This window comes from Drosophila mojavensis, unplaced genomic scaffold (genome assembly GCF_018153725.1).
Source record: "Drosophila mojavensis isolate 15081-1352.22 unplaced genomic scaffold, ASM1815372v1 contig_82, whole genome shotgun sequence".
Classification (NCBI taxonomy): Eukaryota; Metazoa; Arthropoda; class Insecta; order Diptera; family Drosophilidae; genus Drosophila; species Drosophila mojavensis.
In genome coordinates this window covers 90,001-115,066 of record NW_025318908.1, presented here as the reverse complement: position 1 = coordinate 115,066, position 25,066 = coordinate 90,001, and the positions used below count along the sequence as shown (strand labels likewise).

The following is a 25,066-nucleotide window of genomic DNA, read 5'->3' as shown; positions in this document are numbered from 1 at the left end:
GAATTTTGAGCGCTTCTATAGTAAATGCGTTCTTGTTTCCAACATATCCATTATTAAATGAAATTCCACAAATATGACAACCAACTTTTATTTAGTTTTAATTTTTCACAATCGAATACATTGGGTCTAAGCCGTGTAAAACATTTTTCTTAAATAATCATTTTATTTAAGGATTTTTTGTTAAATAATTTAATTTTTAGATTTGACTTGAGACTTCTCCGCTTGATTGGGTCTATGTGTGTATTATTATAAACTAATCTGGTTTATAGTCTATTTTGTGTGGGGGCGTTAGCTTAGTACGGCTCTTGGGGCGCGTCCAAGTCTCGGTAGTGAGACCTGGCGCGGTAATCGAAACCACCGGGCCTGCAAGCAACGAAAATGAATGTGGTTTAGATTTAGGCATTATATACACAAATCTTATATAATAAAACAAACATTTACTGCAGCATGTGATTGCATAATAGAAATCATCAGAAACTCTGTATTTTATTTACTGAACAAATTATAATCCTTAATTAGATCCAAACCCCACAGGTTTTAAGTTTTATTTTTTTGTTGTTTGCTTCTATTTTTTTCCTTAATACAATTGGAATATTGTACATAGATAGAAGTGAAAATCGTTTATATAAAGTTTTTCTTGTCCTCATTGGTTAGGAATTAACTTAAATTGCTTTATAGAACTGAGCTTGAAAATCGTATTACGCGTTAACTGTGTGTTGTTTCTGCGTTCTGTGCTAATCAATCAATTAATTAATTAGTCAAACATATCGGAATTAATGGGCGCATCCAAATCATGGTAACCGATAATCCGGCGTTGGTGTTCCAAGGGCATTTCTCTGCAAAAAATTTGCGACACAAGAAAGTTGTGACAAATTTCGTTTAAAGACCAACAACAAAACAAATGAAAGCAAGTTAATGAAGGCATATCGATATCGGGACTAATAGACTAGGCTCCTTATCGCGTTAAATTTACTTGGATGTAGAATATACTTAGGAAAAACATGTCTGATTTCTGATTATTTAGTAGAGAAACAATTCTCTAAATGTTATTCTGCTAAGTTAATAGATTATGTATAAGAGCTCTTTTTAAAAAGGCTATTATGAAAGCTGAAAAGTACTGCAATATATTAATTATAATAAAGATTAAAAACGACCGTAGTTTGAGAGTTAAAGAGTATTGATGACTAAAGTTCAAAATGTCATTTTCAATTTACATTAGTTATTAACTTACTCTGTTGGCTTTTCAGATCAAATATATTGAAACTAAAGTCTTTTGCTTAGGGATAGTGAAATATACAAAAAGCTGTGGCTCGATTTATATACCGGCTAAACAGACGGACGAAATACATAGACATAGAATTTTATTCTATACTATACCCTGACGTACTTATGTATGTACCATGTACTATGCATTATAATGCAAGCAAAGTGATCTACTGACCTGCGTACTGGTGGAAAATTGCGTCCACCCCGTCCTCCACCGCCCATCATGGGCGGTGCGAACCCATAAGGCATGGCTGAGAATGGCGGATACATGGGTGGCCGATACCTGTAGAGGCAAAAAGTATTCATTATACGTTGAGGTGTATCATGGATATGTATACTTACCCTGACCCACGGCCTGATTCGGATTCGGTGCGTTTGGAACTACCTGGATGTTCCGGTAGCTGTGGCCGTTTGGGATCCCGCAAATAATTGTTAAAATATTGCACCTCCTTGCGCACCTCTTCGACTTTCTCCTCGTGCTTGTTGAAGATGTGTTTGCGTATGAATTCTGGACCCTTGAACTTCTTGCCCGAAAGCGGACACAACCATTTGTCCTTGGCTAGTTCCTGTGTGTTGGCTTGAACGAATTTTTCCACTTCGGTTTCTGGATTTTTGGCGCCCAGCTCTTTAATCTCTTCATCGCTCAGTTGCACAGTCTTTGTCAAGAACTGTTGCAGTTTGCCATCGTATGCTTTGATGTATTCCTGGACATCGTTGCTAGTGACTCGCATAGGGGCTGGTCCACGGGCATGTATAATGCCACAGCGATTAGGCATTTCATCCTCGTATGGATACTCGCAGTGATTGTAGTAGTCTACCGAGTGCACAATTCGTAAGTAAAGCACCAAGCGATCGAGAACCGAGATTAGTGACTCGTCCCGCTCAATGGGTTCGCCGTCGCCGTCTTTATTATCGCCGGCCAGGCCAAGCAGCTCCTCCTCCTCGGCCGAGGCTTCTTCAATGAGGTAGTCGGTTATGTTCTGAAGCACCGGATTCTTGGAATTGAAGCCATACGATGGTGAGCTACTGGCACCGCTGCCATTGGTTGCCTCCTGGCCAGCTTTCTTCTCCGCATCCTCAGCGTCTGAACGATTCGAGTCGCACCACAGCTTAAATCTATCGTCCAGATTCATCGCAATCTTTGCGCACAGTTTAATGTCTGCGCGCACAATCTGCTTATGCGCAGTGATACCATTGGCAGGACGAACTCGTCTGCTCAAATCCCGGTTGACTATGGCGCCCATTTCGCAGTCGCGCAGACGCTGATTGTTCAGGCTCCAGCATATCTCTTTGATGTTGACGTCGCGCGTAAACGTGATCCACCCGCGGCGGTACCAGCGTCGCTCGACTAGGGGATCGGCAATGGCTACACGTAGATAGCCACTGAATCGTTTGCAAATAGCTTCAATCTCTGCCTTAGTGATTGATGGCGCCAAATTGCGCAGAAAAATTGACGAGGTGCGATGCAATGCTCGCGGATGTGGCCCATCCTTAACCTTGTCCAGATCGATTGTTTCGGTCACTTCATTTGCTGTTGATTCTTGAGTGCCCGCTTCGGGCTTGTCTTCTGCTTTCGCCCCCTCCTCTTCGCCATTCTTTTCTGCTGGATTGTCCGTCGTTGGACGCTCCGTTTGTCCTACTGGTTGCTCAGTTTTATCCTGCTTGGATTCTTCACTAGCTTCACTTTTAATTTCTAGTGCCTCTTTAGGATCAACCACGTCTTCTGGCTGGGGACTTTCGGGTGCCAGTAACTTTTCTTTAGCTGCTGTGGCAGCCTCCTCCTTGTCTTTTAGTGCCTCCGCTTTCTGATCAGCACGCAACCCCTCTTCTACATCGTATTTAGCTTTGACCTTTTCATCGTCTGATTCCGTGTCTGAATCGGAGCTAGAAGAAGATGAGCTGTCATCGTCGCTGCTGTTCCGTTTTCGTTTCTTAATTTTCTTTTTCTTTAGCTTTTTCTCATTGTCACTTTTAACTGATTCTTCATCCTCTGGCTCTTTACTTCGTCTATCATCCGACTTTTCGCCGTCTTTGCCTGTCTGAGGATGCACTTCCATCGGTTCATCTTCATCCCAATTCTCCTCGTCAAGGTTAACGGGTCTTAAGCTTTTATGCTGTGGTGATGAAGCTCCCGGCAAGTCGTCATCTTTCTCCGTTTTTGGACTCTCAGGCTCCCGTTTTGCTACGACGGCTGATTCAGTTGTTTCTGATTTGCGCTCGTAAACGATCGGCGGATCTTTCGGTTTTTCGTCAAGTATCTTAAGATCTTCATCAGTGCCACCCTCTAGTTTGATCACACAAGTATCCAAAACTCGCACCAAAGCATCAGCCTGCGAAGAGTCGACTTTCACGCTGCCAATGGTGCCGTTCTCCAGTAGTTCCAGAAATACTTCTGTTCGTCTCTATGGATTTTAATATGCAGGTTTGGTAACTTAGTTATTGAACATATAAAAAGTTGATTACCTTTAGAAATCCCCGCTGTTCTTCGCTCCGTCGCACGCTGTCTTCTGGATGGTATTTGTTTTTGAACCTGCGAAAGACAAAGCTCAGATTAAGAACAGACTTCGAACCAAGCCAAATAATAAAGATTATTATGTTTAGATTTAAGTGGGCTATATGTATTCGATTTGGTATATTGCAGGTGGTTTTCGATTTCCTTGTATCCATAGGCTAAGACATCAAGTATTTATTTATTAGAATAGATTTATTGGACTTGAATTTAGATTTTTCTTTTGCATATGTACAAAATTCCCAGGGTCTTACCTTTGCAAGCGCATTCATAATGTGTATATGTATATATTATATATTCGTTAGATATATATATATATATAAATTTAGGCATTTGCTCGCAACGAATTTAAAAATATCGCGGTTTCAAAAATATAAACACAACCCACGGCATTGCTCGCCGGGTAAATTTAAATTTTAAGTTATTCTTTCAGTTTCTACTGAGACAGAGGCTGTATCAGTGTCTCGTCTCTGAGTCTCAGATCGCAAAACGCCATAAAACCCATAAATAGCTGCAGAGAAAAACTTAATAATAAGTATACAAGAGGGTTATGAATTTTATGAATGCAGTCGCACTGAGAGAAATAATTATAATTAAATAAAGAATAAAATAAAAAGTGTACACATAAATATAAATTGTTCGCAGTGAAATGCAATGGATGTCGAGAAGCCACTTTAAAGTGTGCGTCTGGCCTTTGCTGTTGTCATTTTCAGTTTTTGGTTAGGGAAGACCCATTCTTACTCACCATTCCTCGTCCTTGTGCGCCACAAAGAACTCGTTTAGCTGCTGTCTTTTGAAGTCTGTCTTGTATTCGGTATATTTACGCATCACTTCTGAGTCGGATATGTTCTCGTCCTGCGTGTCCAAAAATTGCTTCAGCGTTAGCATTGCCGGCTGCGTCTGTGTGTCCCCACTGACACCTCCACCACCAGCAGGCCCTGTTTCCCGAACAGACGGGCCGTGGCCGGCATGGGAGTAGGCCGAGTGCAGTGATTGATAATGATCATTCCAGGCCTGTACCAGGTACGGATCATAGCCTACAACATAAGCATATAATAATGAATGTGATAATAATAATAAACTAATAATATTAAAAAGGCCTTACCAAAACGCGGATTGGACCTCATCTCGCTGTCACCCCAGTCGGGACGCATGCGCTTCGCTGGCGGCATCTCGCGCCCCGGTGAGCCGTAACGTGCACGCGGTCCGGAGCCTCGATAGTCACTATAATCTGGGCGATGACGTGCTCCGCCGCCGCCACCACCGCCACCTGCTGCCGAGCTGCCGCGAAACGGATTGCTGCGAGAGAAGCTAAACAGTGTGAACGATTCCACTATTTCCAAAATTTACTTCACTTACCGCTCCGACCACTCGTCACGTGAGTTAGCAGCTCCGCCCATGGGTCTACGCTCGTCCCTGCGTTCGGGACGGTAGCTGTCACGCTCGCCGCGAAATTTATCTCGCCGCTTGCGATCGTATTCATCATCCGAATCAGCCATTGGTGGTTCCCTGCAACAAACGATGCAAAATAGCATTAGCAATCAATAGTCCACTGAATGTTTGCACCTAGATGGAAATACAGGAGCTGGTGACAGTAACATAACCTCAAACTCAATTTAGCAACAGTTAGCTGGCTGCATACATACATATACATATGCAGCATGCAATTTTATAATGCTCTCTATTCATGATATCGCCGTTTGCTTAGGTCTATCACAAAATTATATAAAATACTTTATTTTTTTCAGATCACATCCGCCATCTTGCCGCTTATGTATGAAAAAACGCTTACGTGTTGTTACTAAGAAAATATCAATAGAAAAACAATTGCGAGCACATTTGAAAGCGATGCGATTGCATTTCGTGAACTCTCTATTCTATAATTATATATTTTCACATTTACCCTTTATTTAAAACTAATTTACTCCTTATTACACTTTTATTTGTCCCACAGCTTGTCGGCGTCCGAGTTAAGATGTAGATATGACAGTAAGTGTTATCGATACCTCGATACCTCGATTCCGATACTCTGTCGAAAAGGAGCTGCCAGACTCTACAAAATGTTACTACGTGAACAAGTATATTGCGATAGTGGTAACTATTTCATTCAATTCGATTAATCGTCAAGCCCAGCAAAAATATTTGATTAATTAAAATTTGCAAATCGTTTGAACATATTTTAAATATATATATTTTTATTTTTGTTTTTACACGTTTCATATTTATCGTATATATAGACTTTTGTTGTTGTTATTAGTATAATAATACGTATATGTACAGCTTAGTTTTAAAACTATTTAAAGTGTGTTTTGCTCTGTGTAGCCTCTAACCCTATGTAAATATTTAATGTTTCTCGTATGTAATGTAATTTTGTTCAAAAATGTATTTATATGCGCCCATAGATTCGCATATTAATCAGCTTTTAGTTAATGCGCTGTCACTCGATCGCCCAAAAAGTCACACATAAATATAGCAAATTACATCATTACAGATACTTACATACATACATATGAATGTATGTATGTATATGCATGTATAGACTTCTTCTGAAACTTAAGTCAAGTTCTAATCGTAGTTTTACGCGTTTGAAGTATAAAAGATATAATTTATGTGGTTTTCGTTTTTAGCAATACATAATGAAAGTACATCAAAACTAAATATAAGTTTACATAGTATATATTATGTGTATAAGTATATATAAATACATATATATATAAACATATATATTTATATATACACAATTACATGCGATTTCCCCTAAATAGACAGATCAATGCACCTTAAGTTCTCAAAAGAAAAGCAAGTTAATCTCGATAAAAACCGTATAACATAATAATTAAGAATGCATATCTAATTGTTTATTCGGTTTAAATGCTAACAATCTCTACTTCTCTCTCATTTGTAATAAACGTAATGAAGGAAAAGTGTAAACAGATTTGTCAAATAGTTGCCAAATGAAAAAAGACTGGCTGCCTTCAATCTAATCTATATATATAAATAAAATAAATAAAAGCTTTCTTTCATTTTGTTTGTATTTTTTTTTTTTTTTTTTTTTTTTTTTGGCAGTGTAGCGCTTAAAAAAAAATAGAGCTAAATTGTTTATATGGGAAACATAGATACTCTTTGGAATTCATAAAAGTTAACATTTTTTTTACGTATTCTTTGTCTATTATTCATCTGCCTTTCATTTAAATTATGTGTATATATGTTTTTTTTAATCTGTAATGATTCATATTCTTTTTCTTTTGTATCTCTAAAATGCCACCAATTCAGTTTTCAGTTGCTTTTTTGTCCGGTTTTTCATCATTCAAAAAGTATATATTGTTTCTTCTTCTTTCAGCTAATGTGCGTTATTTTTAGCATAGATCGTAATTTCAGTGTAACTGTATTATGTAATTTGTATTGTTATCCTATATATTGTAGATAATTGGGTAATAGTAGTATATTACTGATTGCTGCACATTGCAAATCGAATTTGAAATATTGACATTTTTTCTATAAATGCCTGCTTCATTCATTAGCACAGGTCAGCAGGGATTTGATGTGCTGAATCTGAAACTAATATCAGAATAGTCCCCGCCAGTCTCAAGGGCTTGCCAATATCTCTTCTCTTCCCCATGAAAGTTTCACAATTTCCACGAAATTTTCTTTATGGTGCCTCAATATGGAATATTCACTAGTATGGAAGGGAAACAGAAGGGTCTAAGCTCAGGTCAGGATTCAGCACACAGTATTGGGGCTACTAACATTCATAGCAGTGGTTTGATCTGTGTAATTAAATTAAATTTCACTCTACTTTTTATTATTTATTCCCTTTTTAATGTTGGCAGTGAAGAAACGAAACTAAAATGTTTTAAATTTCTCATTTTGTGATTGGGTTAAGCATTTAATATTTCACATATGTAAGTAATATATTCAAAATTAAATAAATGTGGGTTGAGTGTTTAGTGTTTTTCATTTATGACAATTATGATCGAGTGCTGCAAAGAACAAACAAAAAAGAAACAGGTACCTATAAGAAGGCATTTCTTGTATCATATTTTTAAACAGAGAGCTTGGATTTCATTTTTTTTTTTTAATTGTTTTTTTTTTTTTTTTTTTTTTTAAGAAATTCAGCGAAACATAAAGATCATATTATTTTTGTTTGGTATTTTGTAATGTATATTTGTGGTTAGCGCTGATGCTAAGGTCTCGCTTGTAGTTACGTTTATTATTAATGCTCGAAAAACCTTTTAATCGTGTTTGTCATTTGAATGTTTCGTTTGAGGTAGTTTTCAATTCAGGATCAATATCTACAAGTTGAACACAAAACTTTCATCTTTCAATTTTGCTTTTTCATTATCTTTTATCATGTTTTGGTTTTTGTTTTATGTTTTTCTTAATATGGGATTCGATTTCTTCCTCTTTTTCGCCGATTTTAAACTTTTACGGATCGTACACATATCTTCTAAGGATTAAGTACCATATTTAGTTACAGTTACAGGGCAAAACAAGTTACAGTTACACGTAACAGAAAACAGTGCATAAAAATTAAATAAAGTTTTTGTATTTGTCGCTTTTCTTGAATTCACAAAAATCTACATAACGATTTGTTCACGTACTCTTTGTTCTTTTTATTTATTTTTTGTTTGTTTTTGCTTTTATTATTATATGAATGGATATCTCAACAAGTTATTTACTTTATATGTAGCTTATTTTTTGTTTATTTTTATAATTTTGTCAGGTTGCTTTCTTTTGTATGTTTCGTATTTGTATTTGCTTGTCGTAATGCCTTCTTATTTTATATAGAGCAAGAGTTACCTACATACATATTTACAGTTTCTCTTAGGCTTAGGTAGTGTCAGGGTAAATCTTTGTTATTTGCAGATATTATATATGGTATTATAAAAGTTGAAGGAAATGTTTTATAGCGAGGGCGCGAGGAGTTTATTATTATAATATTAAATTAAATATTTCATTTGCTTACGATTAGGTTGGATTCCTTAACTTATGCACTTGACATGACATCAGCCTGTTTATGTAATTTTTATTATAATTATTTTTCATTTAGAAATTAGAGACTTTTTTATTTAATTGAAAGAGTTTATAGCCATTTTTTTTATCATCTAAAGCTATTTAATAGCGTGTCTTATTTTTCTTTTACATTAATTTTAGCTTTATTGGGCTCTACTCTTAAGTTTCACCCATTTAAAAATCATGTCTGTCTTCATTGTGTCAGTTTTCCAATTTGTGAAACTAAAACTTGGACTACAGTTAAAAATCAAACAAAATCAATTTCTATTTGTAAACCCAAGCTATTTCGCAATACTCTTTGCTTTCTCCCTCTTTTACCTTTACTCATTTCCCTTTCCTCTTTCGGTTCATTCTCTTTTATACTCCAAAAAAATTTGTTTCTTAGTTTGCTTTTCCAATTTTTGAATAGCCACACTCGGTAAAAGCTAACTTCACAGCCGTTTGCTTCGCATTTTAGCGAATTGCATTCAAATTCTGCACGTCATCTATCGATATCTAATTATCGAAACTTATCGCAAAGAGTCGTCGTGCTCTACCCTGCTCTTCGAGTCTAAGCGTTTGTCGAATATTTATAAAACTCAAATGTAACCTAAGAAAAATTCCTCTTCTATATTTTTCATGTTTCATTCAATTGATCGATTTATCGAACTACGTTACGAGTACATACCTGTCTTCATAAAGTATTATTAAAGTAACATAAAAGAACAAAATTTAAAATGAAAACACATCGCATTCCTAATACATTTCTTAACGTTCAGTAAATCGATAAAAGCAAATATTGAAAAAAAGAATAAATTAAATAAAAACACAATTTTGCTTATGCTTGGTTTTTTTTTGTTCAACATATTTTCATATATATTGTGTGTATATTTTTGTTTTGTTGTTGTTGCATGTTCCATTTTTGTATTTACGTAAAATTGTAAAATATATATATATTATTGTAGACTTTCTGTGTTTTTTTACATTAGAGTAAAACTACAAAACAAACTATGTGAATAAAAATTGAACGCGCGATAGGCAATCTATAAAAAACTTATGTTTTAAATCAAATTTATATTATAATAATTATATAATGAAACTTAAGAATGAGTTATTTGTTTTGTTTGTATTTTTATATTTCGGTTAATTCTTCCACTAATAGGTTGGTTCTATTTATATTATTTAATTAAATTATTCACTGTTTTTGTTTTTATTCTTCAAGTGCTGTTTACAAGTATTCAAATTGAATTGAATTATTTAAAGCATTCAATTTGGAATTATTTATAGTTTTTATTATTATACTTCCGATTTGCTATTTTCCAATATATTCAAAATGTGTGTGTGTATATGTGTGAAAACTATGTATATGTATATAATTATATAATTAGAATAATGATAATAATAATAATAATAATAGTAAAAATTAAAAATTGCACATTTCAAACATTTCTCTGCCGTTTTCATACACAATAAAAAATGATTTTTATAGTTTTACATATTTTGTTTTTGTTTCTCGTATTTTACAAATGCTACTAAAATTATAATAAATTTGATTTAAGTTAAAATAAGGCCAACAATTAATTTTTCTTTTTCCCGTTTTTAATTTTTTAAAAAGCAAAAGCAAAACAAAAAGAAAAAAGAAATCATTCAAATTTAAATTGCATAACAAAAATTTCAAATTAAAAAAAAAATTGCCAAAAATATTCCTTGCACTTTTGTTGTTGTAGTTTTTTTTTTTTTTTTTTTTTTTGTTTAAAAACAAATTTTGATTATGCCAAATGTTATTATTTAAAAATAAAATTGCTATATAATTTACAATTATTTATAAATTTTGAATTAAATTTTTAAGTTTTTAATTAATATTGAAGTCTTTTGGTGTTTGTGTGTGTGTGTGTGTGTTGGTATCTAACTTTGTGTGGTTGTGATTGAAACTTTTTTGCCAGCAAAAATGTGCATTGATTTTTTAATTTATTTTTTAGTTAGTTTTTAATTATTTAATACCGTTAATGCCTTTTAAATGTTGAGTAAAACTCCAATCACTTTTTTCTTGTTCACAAAATTTTTATCAATTTCGCCAATATATATTTGTTTCTCTTTCTTTCCTTTTTTCAAAGAAAAAATTAAAAAATTAAACTGCATGTAAAAATGTAAATTCTCAATTTCACGTTAATTAAAAAAAATATAAGGAGGTCATAAGGAAAAATATATTTTTATGTATTTTTCTTTCATTTCAGTTTGTCAATAATTTTTCTTATTACGTTTCTTTTACTCAGTTAATATGATTAATAAAATATTTATAAAATCAGTCCAAGTTTGCGTGTATTTTTTTTGTTGTTTTTTTTTTTAGATTTAATTTTAGTTTTTTAAAAGTTTGGGGTTTTTTGTATTGTGAATTATGTAACTTAAATTAGTTGTTAATTATTTAGCATTTTGTTTATAGATCAAGGTGTTTAAATCAAATTTAGTCGCTGCTTTTGAATTACATATATGTTTGTTTTTATTATACATTCGTATTTATTGTAGTCATATTATAAATTGTATGTATTTGTTTTTATATATTTTTAAAATATAAACAATCTTTATTCTCTTTTGTTTTAATTTTTATAATTTTTGCATGACAGTTTGACAGGCATTCAATTTTACAGGTCCTAACTTTTCTTGCAAATTAACAGTAGAAAATTCAATACAATGTTTTATTTGTATATATACTTCATATATGCACATATATACATTTATATGTATATAAACATGCATATATATAAATATATATATGTTAAGGTATTCTTTGCATGAATCCCATGCCCTTTGCTTGAGAGTTTTCCAATTCTGTATATACATATAAATATATATATGTTTAAGCATTCTCTGTTTTAGTTAAGAATTTGTTATATAGAATTAGCTGTGTCTGTGTGTGTGGGGGTGTGTCTGTGTGTCCAAGTATGCTATTTTTATTTGTTATATATTTATAATGCCTTACATCTAATATTTGCAGACTTAACACTAAATAACTGCATTTTACGCTTACTCAAAAATGTTTTTCTCCAGCTTTTATATATATAAATATATATATATATATTTGTAGGTGTTTGTATATATGTTTATATACACATACATATATATTAGATCAAGCAAATGTGCCGTTACGCACTTATGTATTAAATCCACGCGCTTTGTTTCGTTCAGCTCAGTAAAAAAACTATTTTGAATATGTAAAATTTGACAGTTTCTCCGGCTATATACAAATCGGGTGAATCTATTATCAAAGTGCCTAACAGTACAGCTCGATCTATGTGGATGTGTGAGTGGGAGTGTGGGTGTGGGCGTAAAGGTGTATGCTCACAGCTGCCAATCCCCAGCTCACTCAATAATGCTGCCCAACAGAAGACCACCCACCGGCACGCCCACGTCTGTGTCCATGCTTATGCCCTCAAGCAGGGGCTATGCAGTGGTTGTCGAGTGCTCCGATTTGAGGGGCACGCCCATCAGAGCCATCGCCGCCTGCGTATTGGCATACATGCTGACGTTCGCCCCTCCCCCGTTGGCCACCGGCGCGGTCGTTGAGCTCGCGGGCACAGCGGCTGTGATGCTGGTGCTGGAGCTAGCGGCCGCTGTGGTGGGTCCCATAGCACCGCCGCCACCTATATAGTCGCTGGTGGTGCTGACAGCCGAGACGGAGCCACCGGGCACGGGTAGCGGCAGCGTGTGCACGGGCAGCGTGTGGAGCTGCTGGTGCTGTTGCTGTTGATGCAGTGGCTGTTGTTGGGCGGCGGCAGCGAGCGCCGCCTGGGAGGATGTAGAGGCGGAGTCGGCGTCAAGACCGGCGGTTATGGCGCCGCCGACAGCGCCACGCATCCGCTCGGCGCGTCGCTCCTGCTCCTCCTGCTGGGCCTGGAGATGGGATTGAACTGAGGGCGGTATGGCGTGCACGTCCCAGATCTCCTCCAGGAACTTGGGCAGCTTGCGATTCTTGAGCTTGAGCGAGAAACACATCTCGGCGTTCTGGTTGCCCAGCGTGCGCAGCTCGGTGAGTATGGAGAGTAGTTTGGCGTAGAAGACGAGACTCCTGGAGTCGCCGCAGTGGCGATTGAGTATATAAATGCGTAGCGTGTCGATGTAGTAGCTCTGTATCGCTTCCACCAGCTGGGCCTTCTCCAGGCCCGGCCGGTCCGAGAAGATCACAATGGCAGTGAGTAGCGCGTACTCCACGTTGTCCACCTTCATCGAGAACATCTGTCTGCAGAAGTGCAGCAGATCCTCAATGTTGTCCGCCATTCCGGCCATCTTGTACGAGTCGCGCGTATACGATCGATTGTTCGCGAAGAATATCGAGTCCGAACTGTGATCGTAGCGTCGAGCCATTCGCAGCATCATCACCTCAGACGAGCAGGCCTGCAAGCAATGTCGATAATTATCGATCTCGATCTCGACCTCGATTCTCGATTCTCGATTCTCGATTCTGGTTTGCTGATCGCCAATACTCACCTTGAGTAACGTGATCTGATCCTCTTGCGGTATCTTTGTAAACGCTGGTAATCCTTTCGCAAATTCCACGATCAACTGCACTGTGAGTATGGTTATCTCGGTGATGTGCCGAAAGCTGACATCCGTCTGACTCTCATTCTCATCGGGTTGACTCTGCATAGTGGGAAACGAGAAACAAGGGAGATGAGAGCAGGTTGTGGAAGAGTGTTTGGGATACAACTTATCAAGGTCTCTAGGGATTCTATATGTTGAAGGATGAGCCGCGATTCGTGGAGGACTTACCATAATACGCTTGAGATCCTCTTCGGATGGCTGCTCATAGCCATCCTGATACCAAATTAATTTATATATAACGGCCAATTGATTGAACGTTAATGGAGGTATATTGCGCGCTTGACACTCGGCCAAAATATCATCAGGTAGTAGCTGTAGAGAGAATCATCGTTAAGTGGCGATAGTCGACACCTGGGGATGGGAGTGGACTTACCGGAATTGTGGCATGCTGGGGGGGCTCGCACGTCATGAGGTCGAGAATTTCCTTCTTGACGTAGTCGTGGGTGCCGTGGAGAGCTCCAGCGGGGCCGCCGGCGCTGTGCTGTGAGCTGGGGGAGCTGGAGACCTTGTCCTTCTCCTTCTGGGCCTTCTTCTCGCGCCGCTTCATCGCGCACTGGTTCTCCGGCACCACGCACTCCGGTCGCATGCCCACGGCCAGGCACTTCTTCAGCCGGCACTCCTGGCACTTGCGCCGCATGTACATGTCCATCTCGCAGGCCCGTCCAAACTTGCAGCAGTAGTGCGCATTCTTCGTCACGCTGCGCCGGAAGAAGCCCTTGCAGCCCTCGCAGGTGAGCGCATTGTAATGATAGCCGGACGCTCGATCGCCGCAGACCAGGCACAGCTCCTCCTGCAGCCGGGGCGCCGGGCCCTTCTTGCTCTTCTTCGCATCGCAGCTCTCGTTGGCCGAGTAGCCGTTGAGGCTGCTCGAGGGCGAGAGATCATCGCGACCTGCAAATGGATCCAAATTCCAGATTCGATTATTCTTTTGCTGGCCTTTTTTCACGATTTCCGTGAATTTGTTAAAATCGAAATCAATTTGTTGTTGGCTTACATAAAACATTAGACCCAAATAAATAAATTTTGATTCGACAAATTTGCATGCGAAAAATTGAAAATCAAGAGAGAATAAATTCAAAAACGAATTCCCTAGCGAGCCGTCGAACAGCCACAAGTTCTTTCAAGTTCCAAGCGTCTAGTTGTATATCTACGTAAGAATATATAATTTCGAACTTGCTGTATCTGTGCCTGTCTTTCTAGATGTATCTGTGTCTGCGAACGGGGTCTCCAAGCAGAGCAGTGGACAAAGGCTCGATAAAATATTTAAAATTCAATTACCATGCGCTCAAAAATCATCGCACGCAAAGAATTCGACGGCATAAGAACGAGATAGATCTAAACAAAGTAGGCAGATGGAAATAAAATAACTCAGAAACATCCAATGGAAAGGGGAGAACTCTGTACGGATCACGTCAATGTCGGCCGTAGTGCTCAATTCTGGCAGTTTTATTTATTACAAACTTGTTTCAAGCTCAATAATTTTTGAATTCAGTCAGTTATTATAATTATCTGATATAGATAATGGAAGTTATAGCAATCAACAGAATTCAGAATGGGAGGTCAAAGGCCAGTAAAGATATTGCCATATTCTAAAGTGGAATTTGGTGTGGAATATAAAGTCAAAGTGGATGTCATTGGAAATCTGAATGAATGCATGAAACGAGAGTCGAATCGCTGTGGAATGCATGTGGATCACGTTTATGACTCTGAAAGAAATGCCTATTTGACAGCATATGAAGATATGGAAATTAATCTATGTGTATCGTATGTGTATCCTGTGTGGGTGCTATGTTAACTCTGTCCACTGATTCATTATATATATACATAATCTTAGACCTGGTCTTCATTAGGCATAATCTATTCTTCTTTGATGTTAGTTGACCAAAGGGACTCGTGTCGATTTGAATATTGACTTTTAGCTCGGGCAGGAAACTGAGGACTGAGGACTGTGGACTGTGGACTGTGTACTCTGAAGAGCCCTGGCTCAGCTGCACTCATACAAATAGTCACGTTCAGGGCGCCCATTAGAAGGCGGCGGAGAAGGAGAGGCGGGGCAAAGAGCATATCAAGTGCAAGTAGTTGTGTGTGAAAAGACAGTAATAATCGGGCAGTCTGATGGATGGATGGATGGCTAGATGGCTAGATGAGTAGATGGGTAGATGGGCGGACAGGCGGATGGGGCGTGTCCTAAGTAGATAAAAAGCTACGACAAAGAGGCGTTGCGGCTGCGACTTCGGCATGCAGCTTAGAGCAGCAAGACACTTGACTAAGAAGCCAAAGCACGAGCACTAAAAAACACTTGGACGACAAGTGCAAAAGCTGTGCCACGCCCACACCCACGCCCATCGCAGTCCGCTGTGAGGAGTGCAGCGCGGTGTGCTGTCGGCATAACACAGTTTTTTTTCTTCTCATTCTCGCCTCTTCCTTGGTTGGATGCATGCCACACGCTGCACCTGCTGCTGCCTCTGCAACTGCTGCTGCTGCTGTTGCTGCTGCTGCTGCAATGATATATTGCGCATACACCATGTACTCCCGCCTCGCCCACTTTCCCTATGCACACACACAGTTGTTGCTGCCCCGTTTCAATTTCACTGCCACAGCAAAAGCAAAAACAAGAGAGAAACAAGTAAAAAGCTTCGCGCTAAATAATATGAAATAAAACGCAGCGTCATGCAAACTTCGTCTGCTTCAGCAACGACAACGACGGCGACGACGACGACGACGACGACGGCGACGCCAACTTGACTGCAAAAGTTTTCACTGCAGCGTGCAACGTGCAGTGTGTGGCATGTGGTATGTGTGTGTGGCATGTGTGTGTGTGTGCGCTTGGTAAATGAAAAATGCAGTAAATTGCTGTTGCGGCCAAAGAAAAAGTGTGTAGCAACAACAACAACAACAACAACAAGAACAACAATGGCAGCAGCAGCAAAGAAAACGACAGAAAAAAGTAAAAACCTGACCAACCACACAATCAACACACACACACACACACAGATCTGCGTGTGTGTGGCTCCCTAGGCGTTGTTTTTTTTTTTTTTTCTCTTTTATCGCTGACAGCGTCATGCAATGTTTGGCATTTTCATGGCTTGTTTGAGCTATGCAGCAGCAGCAACAACAACAACAACAACAACAGCTAAGCAACTTATTTTAATCACCATGTTTGAGCCACGACTAGCTAAGCCTCAACGCTGATAATACAGAAAACATTAATGGAATTTCTTTGGTTGCAAATTTAACACCACATTGATTCGAGCTTGGCAAACTGAAGAGCTTAACTTGAGCTGAAATCCATTTAATTAGCTACTCAAATATTTGCCAACGCTATGGAGTGCCTTAAGTACACTTTGAAAGGATTAAGCCGAAAATATAAAATCAATATGTGGTTGAAAATGCTTAATTTAGAAATGAGCGAGGAAGGAATCTATGTGGATCGTATACTTGTGGAGTCTAATGATATACTTACAATGATGAATAGTCTAGATCTAATAGCGATATTTGGCGACATGTATAAAATGGATTGTGTGGATGCCATGGGGAATGTACCCATATTAAACTACAATCGAAATTTCATCTGACATTTCATTCATATATTTTCCATTCATTAATAAGCGTTCCATGTAACGAAGCTAATATTCAATGACCTTCCATATTGTGGATACCATTTGGATTACGTGTTGGAATTTATACAGTCCAATTACGCGTTAAAATTGCAAATTACATTAATGGAGTAAGCATGTGGGTCATAGGTTTACCAATATATGAGAGCATTGTGTGGATTGTATGTAGAACTTATGCATCAAACTCTGTAAGACTCAGAAGCCAATGCTCTCCACTTTCCACAATTCTAATGGAAAAGCTGTATGTTTGCGTATAATCTGATGGTCTTGAATAAAACTGAAGTTGGCGCCAGGTGGCGCTAGAGCAGATGAGAGCTGTGTGTGAGGTAAGCTGCGTCAGCAGTGATTGGCCGCCATTTTGAGATCGAAATTACCTCAGGTTGGAGGCGGTGCGGTCTGGTGTAACGCGTAAGGCATCAGCTAGATGAATTATTATATTCCATATACAAAATATAAAAATAAAAGCTACAACAACTACAACCAGTGCAACAACAAACACAATCAAAGCGCCACATTTCATTTTGCACTATGAAAAGACTTTTTCTGCACTCGCACAGCACCAAAGAACGCCATGAAGTAACCAAACAAAGGCGGGCAATGGGAAAAAATGAGAGGAGCAGAAGTGAAAGAAGAGAAGAAAATAAACGGAAATATAGACGCCAAGCAAAGCACAAAAACAAAACACAAAAGGCAGCCAGCGACGGTGGCGACCTCCATGCCTCATGCCTCATGCCTCATGGCTCCCTCTCACTCCCTCTTCCATTCACTCCACACACCATTCAAAAGCCGAGCCCGGCCTCTGCCCACATTTGGAGTTCATTGTGTTATTGTGCTTGGTCGTCTCTCGGTCTCGGTCTCGGCGCAACGCTGCGCCGCACTACATACCCACATAATCCATGTAAACGTCCAAAAGCTACGCGGCAACTGAGATGGAGACGAAGGCGGCGACGGCGGCAGCGGCAGCGACGGAGGAACGGGCAGCGACAGCAAGAGCAACAGAAGCCATAGCTATGGCCACGAGAGCACAACACAAACTGGGAAACTGCAGTCGACGTCGCCGCCGTCAGCCGTCAGCAGCCAGCCGCCAAACAACAAGCACAGCAGCTAGCCGCGGCGCTGGCGCTCAAGCACCAATACACAAGCAAACAACAACCGCAACAACTCGCATATGTAGCGGGCGCTCTCTCAGTCTTTACTGCACTCTCACGATTTACAGAGCGCGCTCTCTCACTCTCTCGCTCAATGTCTCTCTCTCTCTCTTTCTCGCGCTGGGAGCTGTTGCAAAAGCAGAAAAATGTTGATGTAGGCCTCGAATATGCAGTTTGCCTTTGGCATTGCCACTGTCACTGCAAGCAGCGCTGCCAGCGTAGGTCCCCCTCTTGGGCTATGCAGCCCTGTTTGTTCCTCTGCTCTGAGAGTATATATGTGTGTGCGTGTGTGTGTGAATTGCATGTCGCACACAATTTGAGCGTGGTATAGGTAAGTTCTCCCTTCTTTTTTCTGCTTTCTGCTTGTCCGTTTTGCGTGCATTTTTGTTCTATGCCAAGAATTGAAACTTTTTATCTGCTTTTCCTTTTTTCTGCTTTTTTCTTTTTTATTATTATTTGTGCTCTACTCTAGTCGTCGTTTTCCATGGCAAAATGTTTTTTTGTGCTTGCTTCAATGCATATTTTTAAGCGGCTTTTTCTATGTGTGCGAGTGAGTGAGTGTGTGCGTATTTGTGGGGGAAGTGAGTTGAGAGGCGGGGGAAGTGCTTTGCAAATAGCGCCTTTGGCTGCAGCGTAGCAAAATAGATATGTGAATATGGCAGTGGCCAGGCAGTCTTCGTAGATCCCATCTTCTGCTGTTGCTCCAACCCTCCTCAGTCGCATTGTCGCTACTGCTCTGCCGCGGCTCTGCTGCGATATTAGCAAGTTGAAATCTAGTCGACTGAAAGTCATGAAAAAGTCAGACGGCAAAATCAACAACAACAACAGCAACAACGGCTTGTTTGCTTGTACGATTTGCAGTTGAGCTGTAGCTACAATATAAACACAAATACACACACACACATACACATACATATATATATATATATACACAGGGCATCTATATCATCTCACATCATATATGCATATGAAAAAACAAAAAAGCAAAAAAAAACAAATAAAGCGTCACGCCATATATATGTATATATGCATACGTAGATCTGACGATATATTTTTTGCATTTACAGAAGCTATTCGAAATTTCATACGAATTACTTTAATGTATATATGTATATATAAGTATGTGTGTGGTTTGTATTTGGCAGTGGAATGCATTGTAATTTGACTGTGAATGTCATGAATCAGATACTCATCAAGTAGTATGAATATATATGTATGTGTATTAAGATATTAGATGAAACATCAATGGAAATCAGTTAAGTTATCAAGCTGGAATTGATTTTACTTTGATAGAAGCCTCAAGTGGAATTCAAAAGTTCGTATATGTATGTGCAAAGTAAAGAGGAACCCAAGTGAATTGTATAAGTTAGCCTTAGTGTTTGGTAAATTGATATGAAGTGGACTGCATATGTCTGAGAAATATGCAATTCAAGTGGAACACAAGTGGATCATATGTAAGTGTGGCTATACAGCAGTGAAACTGCCTTCTAATTGCTTGTGGATTGTATTTAGGCATTAATTGTGAATTTTACTACCTCCTGCGAATTATTACTTGTTGCCCCTGGGGTTGGTCAAAGGTAAATCAAAAATCATTCCATTGACACATTTATCCAAATCGCTTGTTGACCAAAAGCCCTACACACGGGGGCTACAGACGATTACATAAATAGGGCTGACGACCCTAACTCAAAACGTGCTGGGGCCAAAACATTGCGAGGCTAACCATAGCAACCCCAACGTTGCCGAGTCAATCGCCCTCTCTCTCTCTACCTTGGCTCTGGCTTTGGCTTTGGCTTTGGCTTTGACTTTAAGTCCAACGCCAACATGAGGCTTAAATTCTGAATGGGTTGGTTAGAAAGGGGTTTCGTATCTTATACTACATTGGCGCTGTGCCTCTGCGTTTTGGCTGGGCGCCAATTCGTTAGCTGGAGTTGAAAAACTGTACCAACAGCAGCGCATGGCAAATGCATTTGCCAGTGCTCTTCAAGTTCTCTCTCTGTCTCTAGCTCTGTCTCTCTCTCTCCCTCTCTCTATCTCTCTCTTCGAGAAGTGCAGGAGGTAATAGGAAGGGGTCTAGTGCAAGGCTGCAATATATTTTGCACGAGCTTCTCAGTTGTTAGGCACGTTTCGCTACGGGACTACAACAAGAAACATTGATTTTTTCAGTTCGTTGGCATGTTGCCTAGTCCAAAGGGGTAGCACCCCCTTGCCCCCTTGCCCGTTTACTGCCCTACGCTGACCACAGGGTTGCAATGCAGTGCAGCACGGCAAAACAGGGCTGAAAATGCTTTTTAACCTACTTAAAGCACAGGTCGACATTTGGCGAGGGTCGTCGCATGACCTTTGCGCTTATACCTTGGCTCTGCCTGCCGGAAAGACGGCACTGAAGGCGAGTTCAAATGGCTCAGCTGAAGAGGCAGGCGGTGCCACCTGGTGTCAATTGTGCTGCAACTGCCGAATTTCCATAGAAATATTCAAGCCATTTTATGGCGTTTGCTATTTCGAAAATGGCCGCCAAGCTGGAGATTGAGAGGAAGGGAGAGAGAGAGAGAAAGAGAGGCAAAAAGGATATGGCTCGCAGGTAAACGAAAGTATTTCCAATGGTTTCCGTTTCCGTTTGTCGAGTTCAAGGAAAAATGTGCATTGGTCATGACATCGACTTGAAGCAGGTCCAGTCTCAGTCTAAGGCTAGGGCATAATAAATTAGCCACAAGTAAATATAACGTAACACATTAGAAATAACTTGGCTATCAATGCATCATTATATTACATTTCTGTTAAGGCTTTACATACTGCAGAACTTAACAGAAAGTACAGTTACACAGCTTTAATTAAGCACTGTTACGACTCTGTTTTCTATTTTCCGTGTGAGCTATGTATAACTATAGCTGTCTTTTAATAGATTTTGTAGTTTTCTCCGACTTTGATTCGCTTTGAGTTGAGCGCCTTGAACTATGCAGTAAAAATGCAATCTACATATAATATACAGAGGGTACTCTGTGTGCACTACACCTCTCTGTGTCCGTCTCCCTCACGCGCTCTCTCTCTCTCGCATTCGCTTTGTATATCTCGTTCATGGGCTGTCTGGGCTCTCATATTCTGTTTATATGTGCCTTTAATCATGCACATGTTTGCTTTTACACACACACTTACACGTATACACACATACACGTATACACACATACACGCAGACACAGTTGGCTTTGTTTACAGTTGGCTTTTTATAGCCAACATATGTTCGACATGTTCAGTTGCCTCGTTTATTGCACATTGCATTGCGTCGCTGTTTTTATGCGCCATTCGCTTCACAGCTCGTTTACCAACACTGGCAAACACTTAGCAAAATGTTCGAGTGCTTAGCAATGGGCAGAGGGCGGCGAGTAGTACCGGAGGCGTGGCGCAAGGCATTCATGAACAGGCGCAACAAAATATGAATGTATTCCAGAAGCCGAGCAAAAACAAAGGAGTACTAAAACAAATGGCAATATAGTGAAGCCATTAACAAACACTTACACATACACACATAGAGGAACGCGAAAAAAGACTGAAATAGATGAAGAAGTTTCAGAGTTGAAAGACAAAAAACCCTAAACAAAAGTCGCTACGCCAATTGTTCTGCTCCTAAGCGAATGCCTATGACAGTGTGACCAATGCAAATACACCAACGCTGACAGCACAGCATGTGTGTGTGTGTGTGTGTGTATACAGCCACTATTAGCACAAACACATGAAATCAACTGAAGTTTGTCCACAAGGCAGAGCATGAAAGCAAACTGAAGTTGGGCAACAGAGTACAGAGCTATAAAATATTCTGTTAGGCAACAGCAAATTAACATTCGCAACGATTTAAGGCAAACAAGCAAATGCATGGCTGGAGATATAAAGAACGGCCATGCATTCTCGTTTAGTAAAGTTTCGAACAGCTCCGCTCATTACACGTTCAATCAATTTAATCGAAGTTTGGCAACAATGCAATGCCTGAACCTCAGCCATATTTAGTTCTTTAACCGATGCCTCATTAGTGAAATGTGGCAACATCGCCCAACCGAAATGAAGGCGGACAATGATGTGGATACTCCTAGTCGTATGACTATCTATAACTACATATATAGTGAAGTTTGGCAACAATGCAATGATTCGATAAAGCTTTTGAGATTTCCATTTGTTATGAAATCAGAGAAAACCTTAAATTTATTCTCATTAATATATACATATCTCTCTACATCTCTCGATGAAGTTTGGCAACCCTGCATTCAAATGGTATAAATGGAACAAATTACAGCTCAATGTTGAGAGACTGCCTCAACAATGGACATTGTTTTAAAAGCTTTAGCTTTTGTGCTGAAGTTTGGCAGCGCTGCAGTCAACTCTGGAGCGCTGTATCGATTACAGCATCTCATTGTGCTGCACCTGATGCGCTGTTGCCGCACTTCCCTCCCTCTCCACCTCCCGCTCTGTTGACTGATTAATGCAGTCAGTCAAGCGTTGCTCGTACGCAAGAAAATTATATTTATATGTATATATGTGAATAGGTGAATAAAGAACAAAATATATTTATAAACTCTGGCTCAAGTGCAGTTCTGGTTGGAGTTGAAAAGTTTTCTCGCAGGAAGTTTTTAATTAAATGTGTGGAAAATATGGAATATTGTTGGAAAATGTTTGTATACGGTCTTCAGTGCGATAGAATTGAGCCTTAAAATATTTTGTGGCTTGCCAGCGACCTTGTGGCTCATGGGAAAAGTCAATACATTCTGTAAACGAAGTGAGTGAGAGTACGGGCGTACGGGCGTACGGGCGTCTCGACATCATTGTCTGGCCGGGCTTTTGTACAATTTTATTGTTATTGTCCATTACATTATCAGCATGCTGTACAGCTTGTATACAACTTGTTATGCAGCATCACTAGCAACTCGAGCGACATCCAATACCATAGACGTTACCCATTCAATGAACACCCTGAGCACCCTACTCTTGCCTGCCTGATTTTCTCTTTGTATTCGTCGTCGTCGTCTCTCGCACTGCAGACTTATTAAATATCAGCCACATTGTTGATGGTCAGTGATTTTTATTGAGCGACTCGACTCGACTTGACTCGACTTGCTCCTATTCTGGTTTTGCCTCCATCTCTGTCGCCGTCTTTGTCTCTATCTCCGTCTCCCTCGTTGCTCTCTATCTGGCGTCTGCTGTCGTCTTTTATTATTATAGCTGTCTGGTCTGTCTGCTTTTTGCAGCGCGGGTTACTGTGCGTCCTTGAAGTAATTTACGTCAGTTGACAATGCAGTTGCTGCCGGCTGGCCGAAGGAGGGTGCACGTAAAATATGGTATTGGGCACTTACGCACTTACGCACTTAGGGGCCATTTCGTGTGGCCCGAGCTCTGAGCACAAACGGCTTAAGTAGAAGGCGAAACCATTGATGCACATAAGCCACAGGATAAGGAGCCTAGACAGACGCCTTTCAGATGTCAGCCGAACGAGTGGGCTTAACTTACGGCTATAAATAGCCTACTGAGAGAGTCCATAAAAACGCTATAGAAGAATCAGTGGCTCTATCTAGCCAAGGCAAGCAGATGAGGATTTCACTTGTATTTCCTTTCGATTTCTTGAATTCCTTTCTCGAATCAACGATGAAATATCATACCCGTTTATTGTTCGATCATACATGAATATAGTTCCAGTATTTAATTATTACTTTGGCATTGTCTTTAGCTTTACAACTAACAATACACCTATTAATATTTGATATTGGAATTCCAAGATTGGGAAATAGATACCATAACGTCCCAAATGGGGAATACAAACAGATTCCAGCTGCATAATCAACTAATATAGGACAATATAAAGTAATTTTTATACTACTCACATACGTAAGGCAACACCTGAATCAAATTTCAACTATGTTTATTTATTTATTGCGAATTTATATAACGAATTTAATATCGGTTTTCAGAAGCGCCAGAGGAAGTTGGTTTTCCATAGCGCCCGCCTCGGCAATTGATTCTTTTGAATGTTATTCAATCTTCAGCAGCAACTCTTGCACTTCACATATTCACATATTCACATTTCATGCTTTCACATATTCATATATTCAGATATTCATATATTCATATTTTCCCATTCGGCCCACTGGCAGAGGCATTGAACTGCAGTCGAGTCGGAGGAGGAGGGAACGAGCGGAATTGTTGGTGACTGCGTTTCAAGTGCAGGCACGCTCTGTGCTGCAGCCGCAGGCCGAACATTTCTCATTTAGTTTTTTTTCTGGCAAGTTTTTCCTGGCTCCAGGGCTCTGGCCACGCTATACTACGATGCGTATGCGCAATTTTCGGTGCTCGAGCCGTTGACATTGTGGGAAATTCTTTTGTCGAGTGCAGCAGAAAGTGTATTTGACCGAGGCTACTTCTTCTGCTTCTTCTGGTCGAGGCGGCGGTATTACATTACTCTGACTGGCACTCTGTAAGCCGATCACAACAGAACGGGGGAGCTATACGAGCATATTACAAAATACATTTCCAGGAATTTCTCATAAGCAAAGCGCCAAAAACTGAACAACTGAAATCAAGTAAAATTATAAAATGTGAACATAATGCGATTATCAATTTGTTTGCTTGCTGATTTGATTTTTTCTTTTCTCTATCTTGTTCGTTTTCGTTTTCTTTTTCATTTCGTTTTCTTTTTTTTTCGATTTTTCGCAGTGTAAGCTGCATTCAAAATTCAGAAATTATAAATTTCACTAAACTGCTATCCACATACGAAATTTATATATTTTGATAGCAGCTTTGGGCCTGTCTAGATTTTTTGTTAAGGCGCATTAATCTCTCGCCGCGCGACAAATTGTCAAAACTTTCGTTGTGTTTCGAACACCTGTCCAGTTCGCATTTTGCGTCTATCACTCGCTCGCTCCCTCTCTGCCTCTCACTCTCTCCCTCACACACACCCATCA

General features: G+C 39.5%; 2 protein-coding genes across 12 annotated transcripts in view; both read right to left on the bottom strand.

The window, feature by feature from the left end:
* Positions 1-72: 72 nt before the first annotated feature.
* Positions 73-5,782, bottom strand: LOC6581083 (serrate RNA effector molecule homolog). Of its 5 annotated transcripts, none has more exons than XM_015164598.3 (8): positions 5,679-5,781; positions 5,135-5,284; positions 4,881-5,074; positions 4,521-4,812; positions 3,730-3,796; positions 1,609-3,668; positions 1,442-1,549; positions 73-363 (listed from the first exon to the last, which is right to left on the bottom strand). In XM_015164598.3, the coding sequence occupies exons 2-8, from the start codon at positions 5,272-5,274 to the stop codon at positions 294-296; spliced, it is 2,931 nt and encodes a 976-aa protein (XP_015020084.1). In that variant the 5' UTR covers positions 5,275-5,284; positions 5,679-5,781; the 3' UTR covers positions 73-293. The 5 variants fall into 5 exon arrangements, with proteins under 5 accessions (XP_015020084.1, XP_015020083.1, XP_032585896.1 ...); XM_015164597.3 differs by lacking the exon at positions 73-363 and adding an exon at positions 437-836; XM_032730005.2 differs by lacking the exon at positions 73-363 and adding an exon at positions 437-836 and having other exon boundaries at positions 5,711-5,725.
* A 5,218-nt stretch (positions 5,783-11,000) lies between these two features.
* The window catches only part of LOC6581082 (ecdysone receptor), a 101,619-nt gene continuing 87,553 nt past the window's right edge, over positions 11,001-25,066 (bottom strand). For 6 of the 7 annotated variants that reach the window (XM_032730014.2, XM_044011365.1, XM_044011366.1 and 3 more), the window contains 4 exons: positions 13,737-14,254; positions 13,532-13,675; positions 13,250-13,402; positions 11,001-13,156 (listed from right to left, as the gene is read on the bottom strand). In XM_032730014.2, coding sequence (XP_032585905.1) covers positions 12,206-13,156; positions 13,250-13,402; positions 13,532-13,675; positions 13,737-14,254 — 1,766 coding nt within the window. In that variant the 3' untranslated portion in view covers positions 11,001-12,205. Of the gene's footprint in view, positions 13,157-13,249; positions 13,403-13,531; positions 13,676-13,736; positions 14,255-17,865; positions 17,894-25,066 lie in introns of those variants that run through there. The other variant, XM_032730016.2, reaches the window with a different exon arrangement.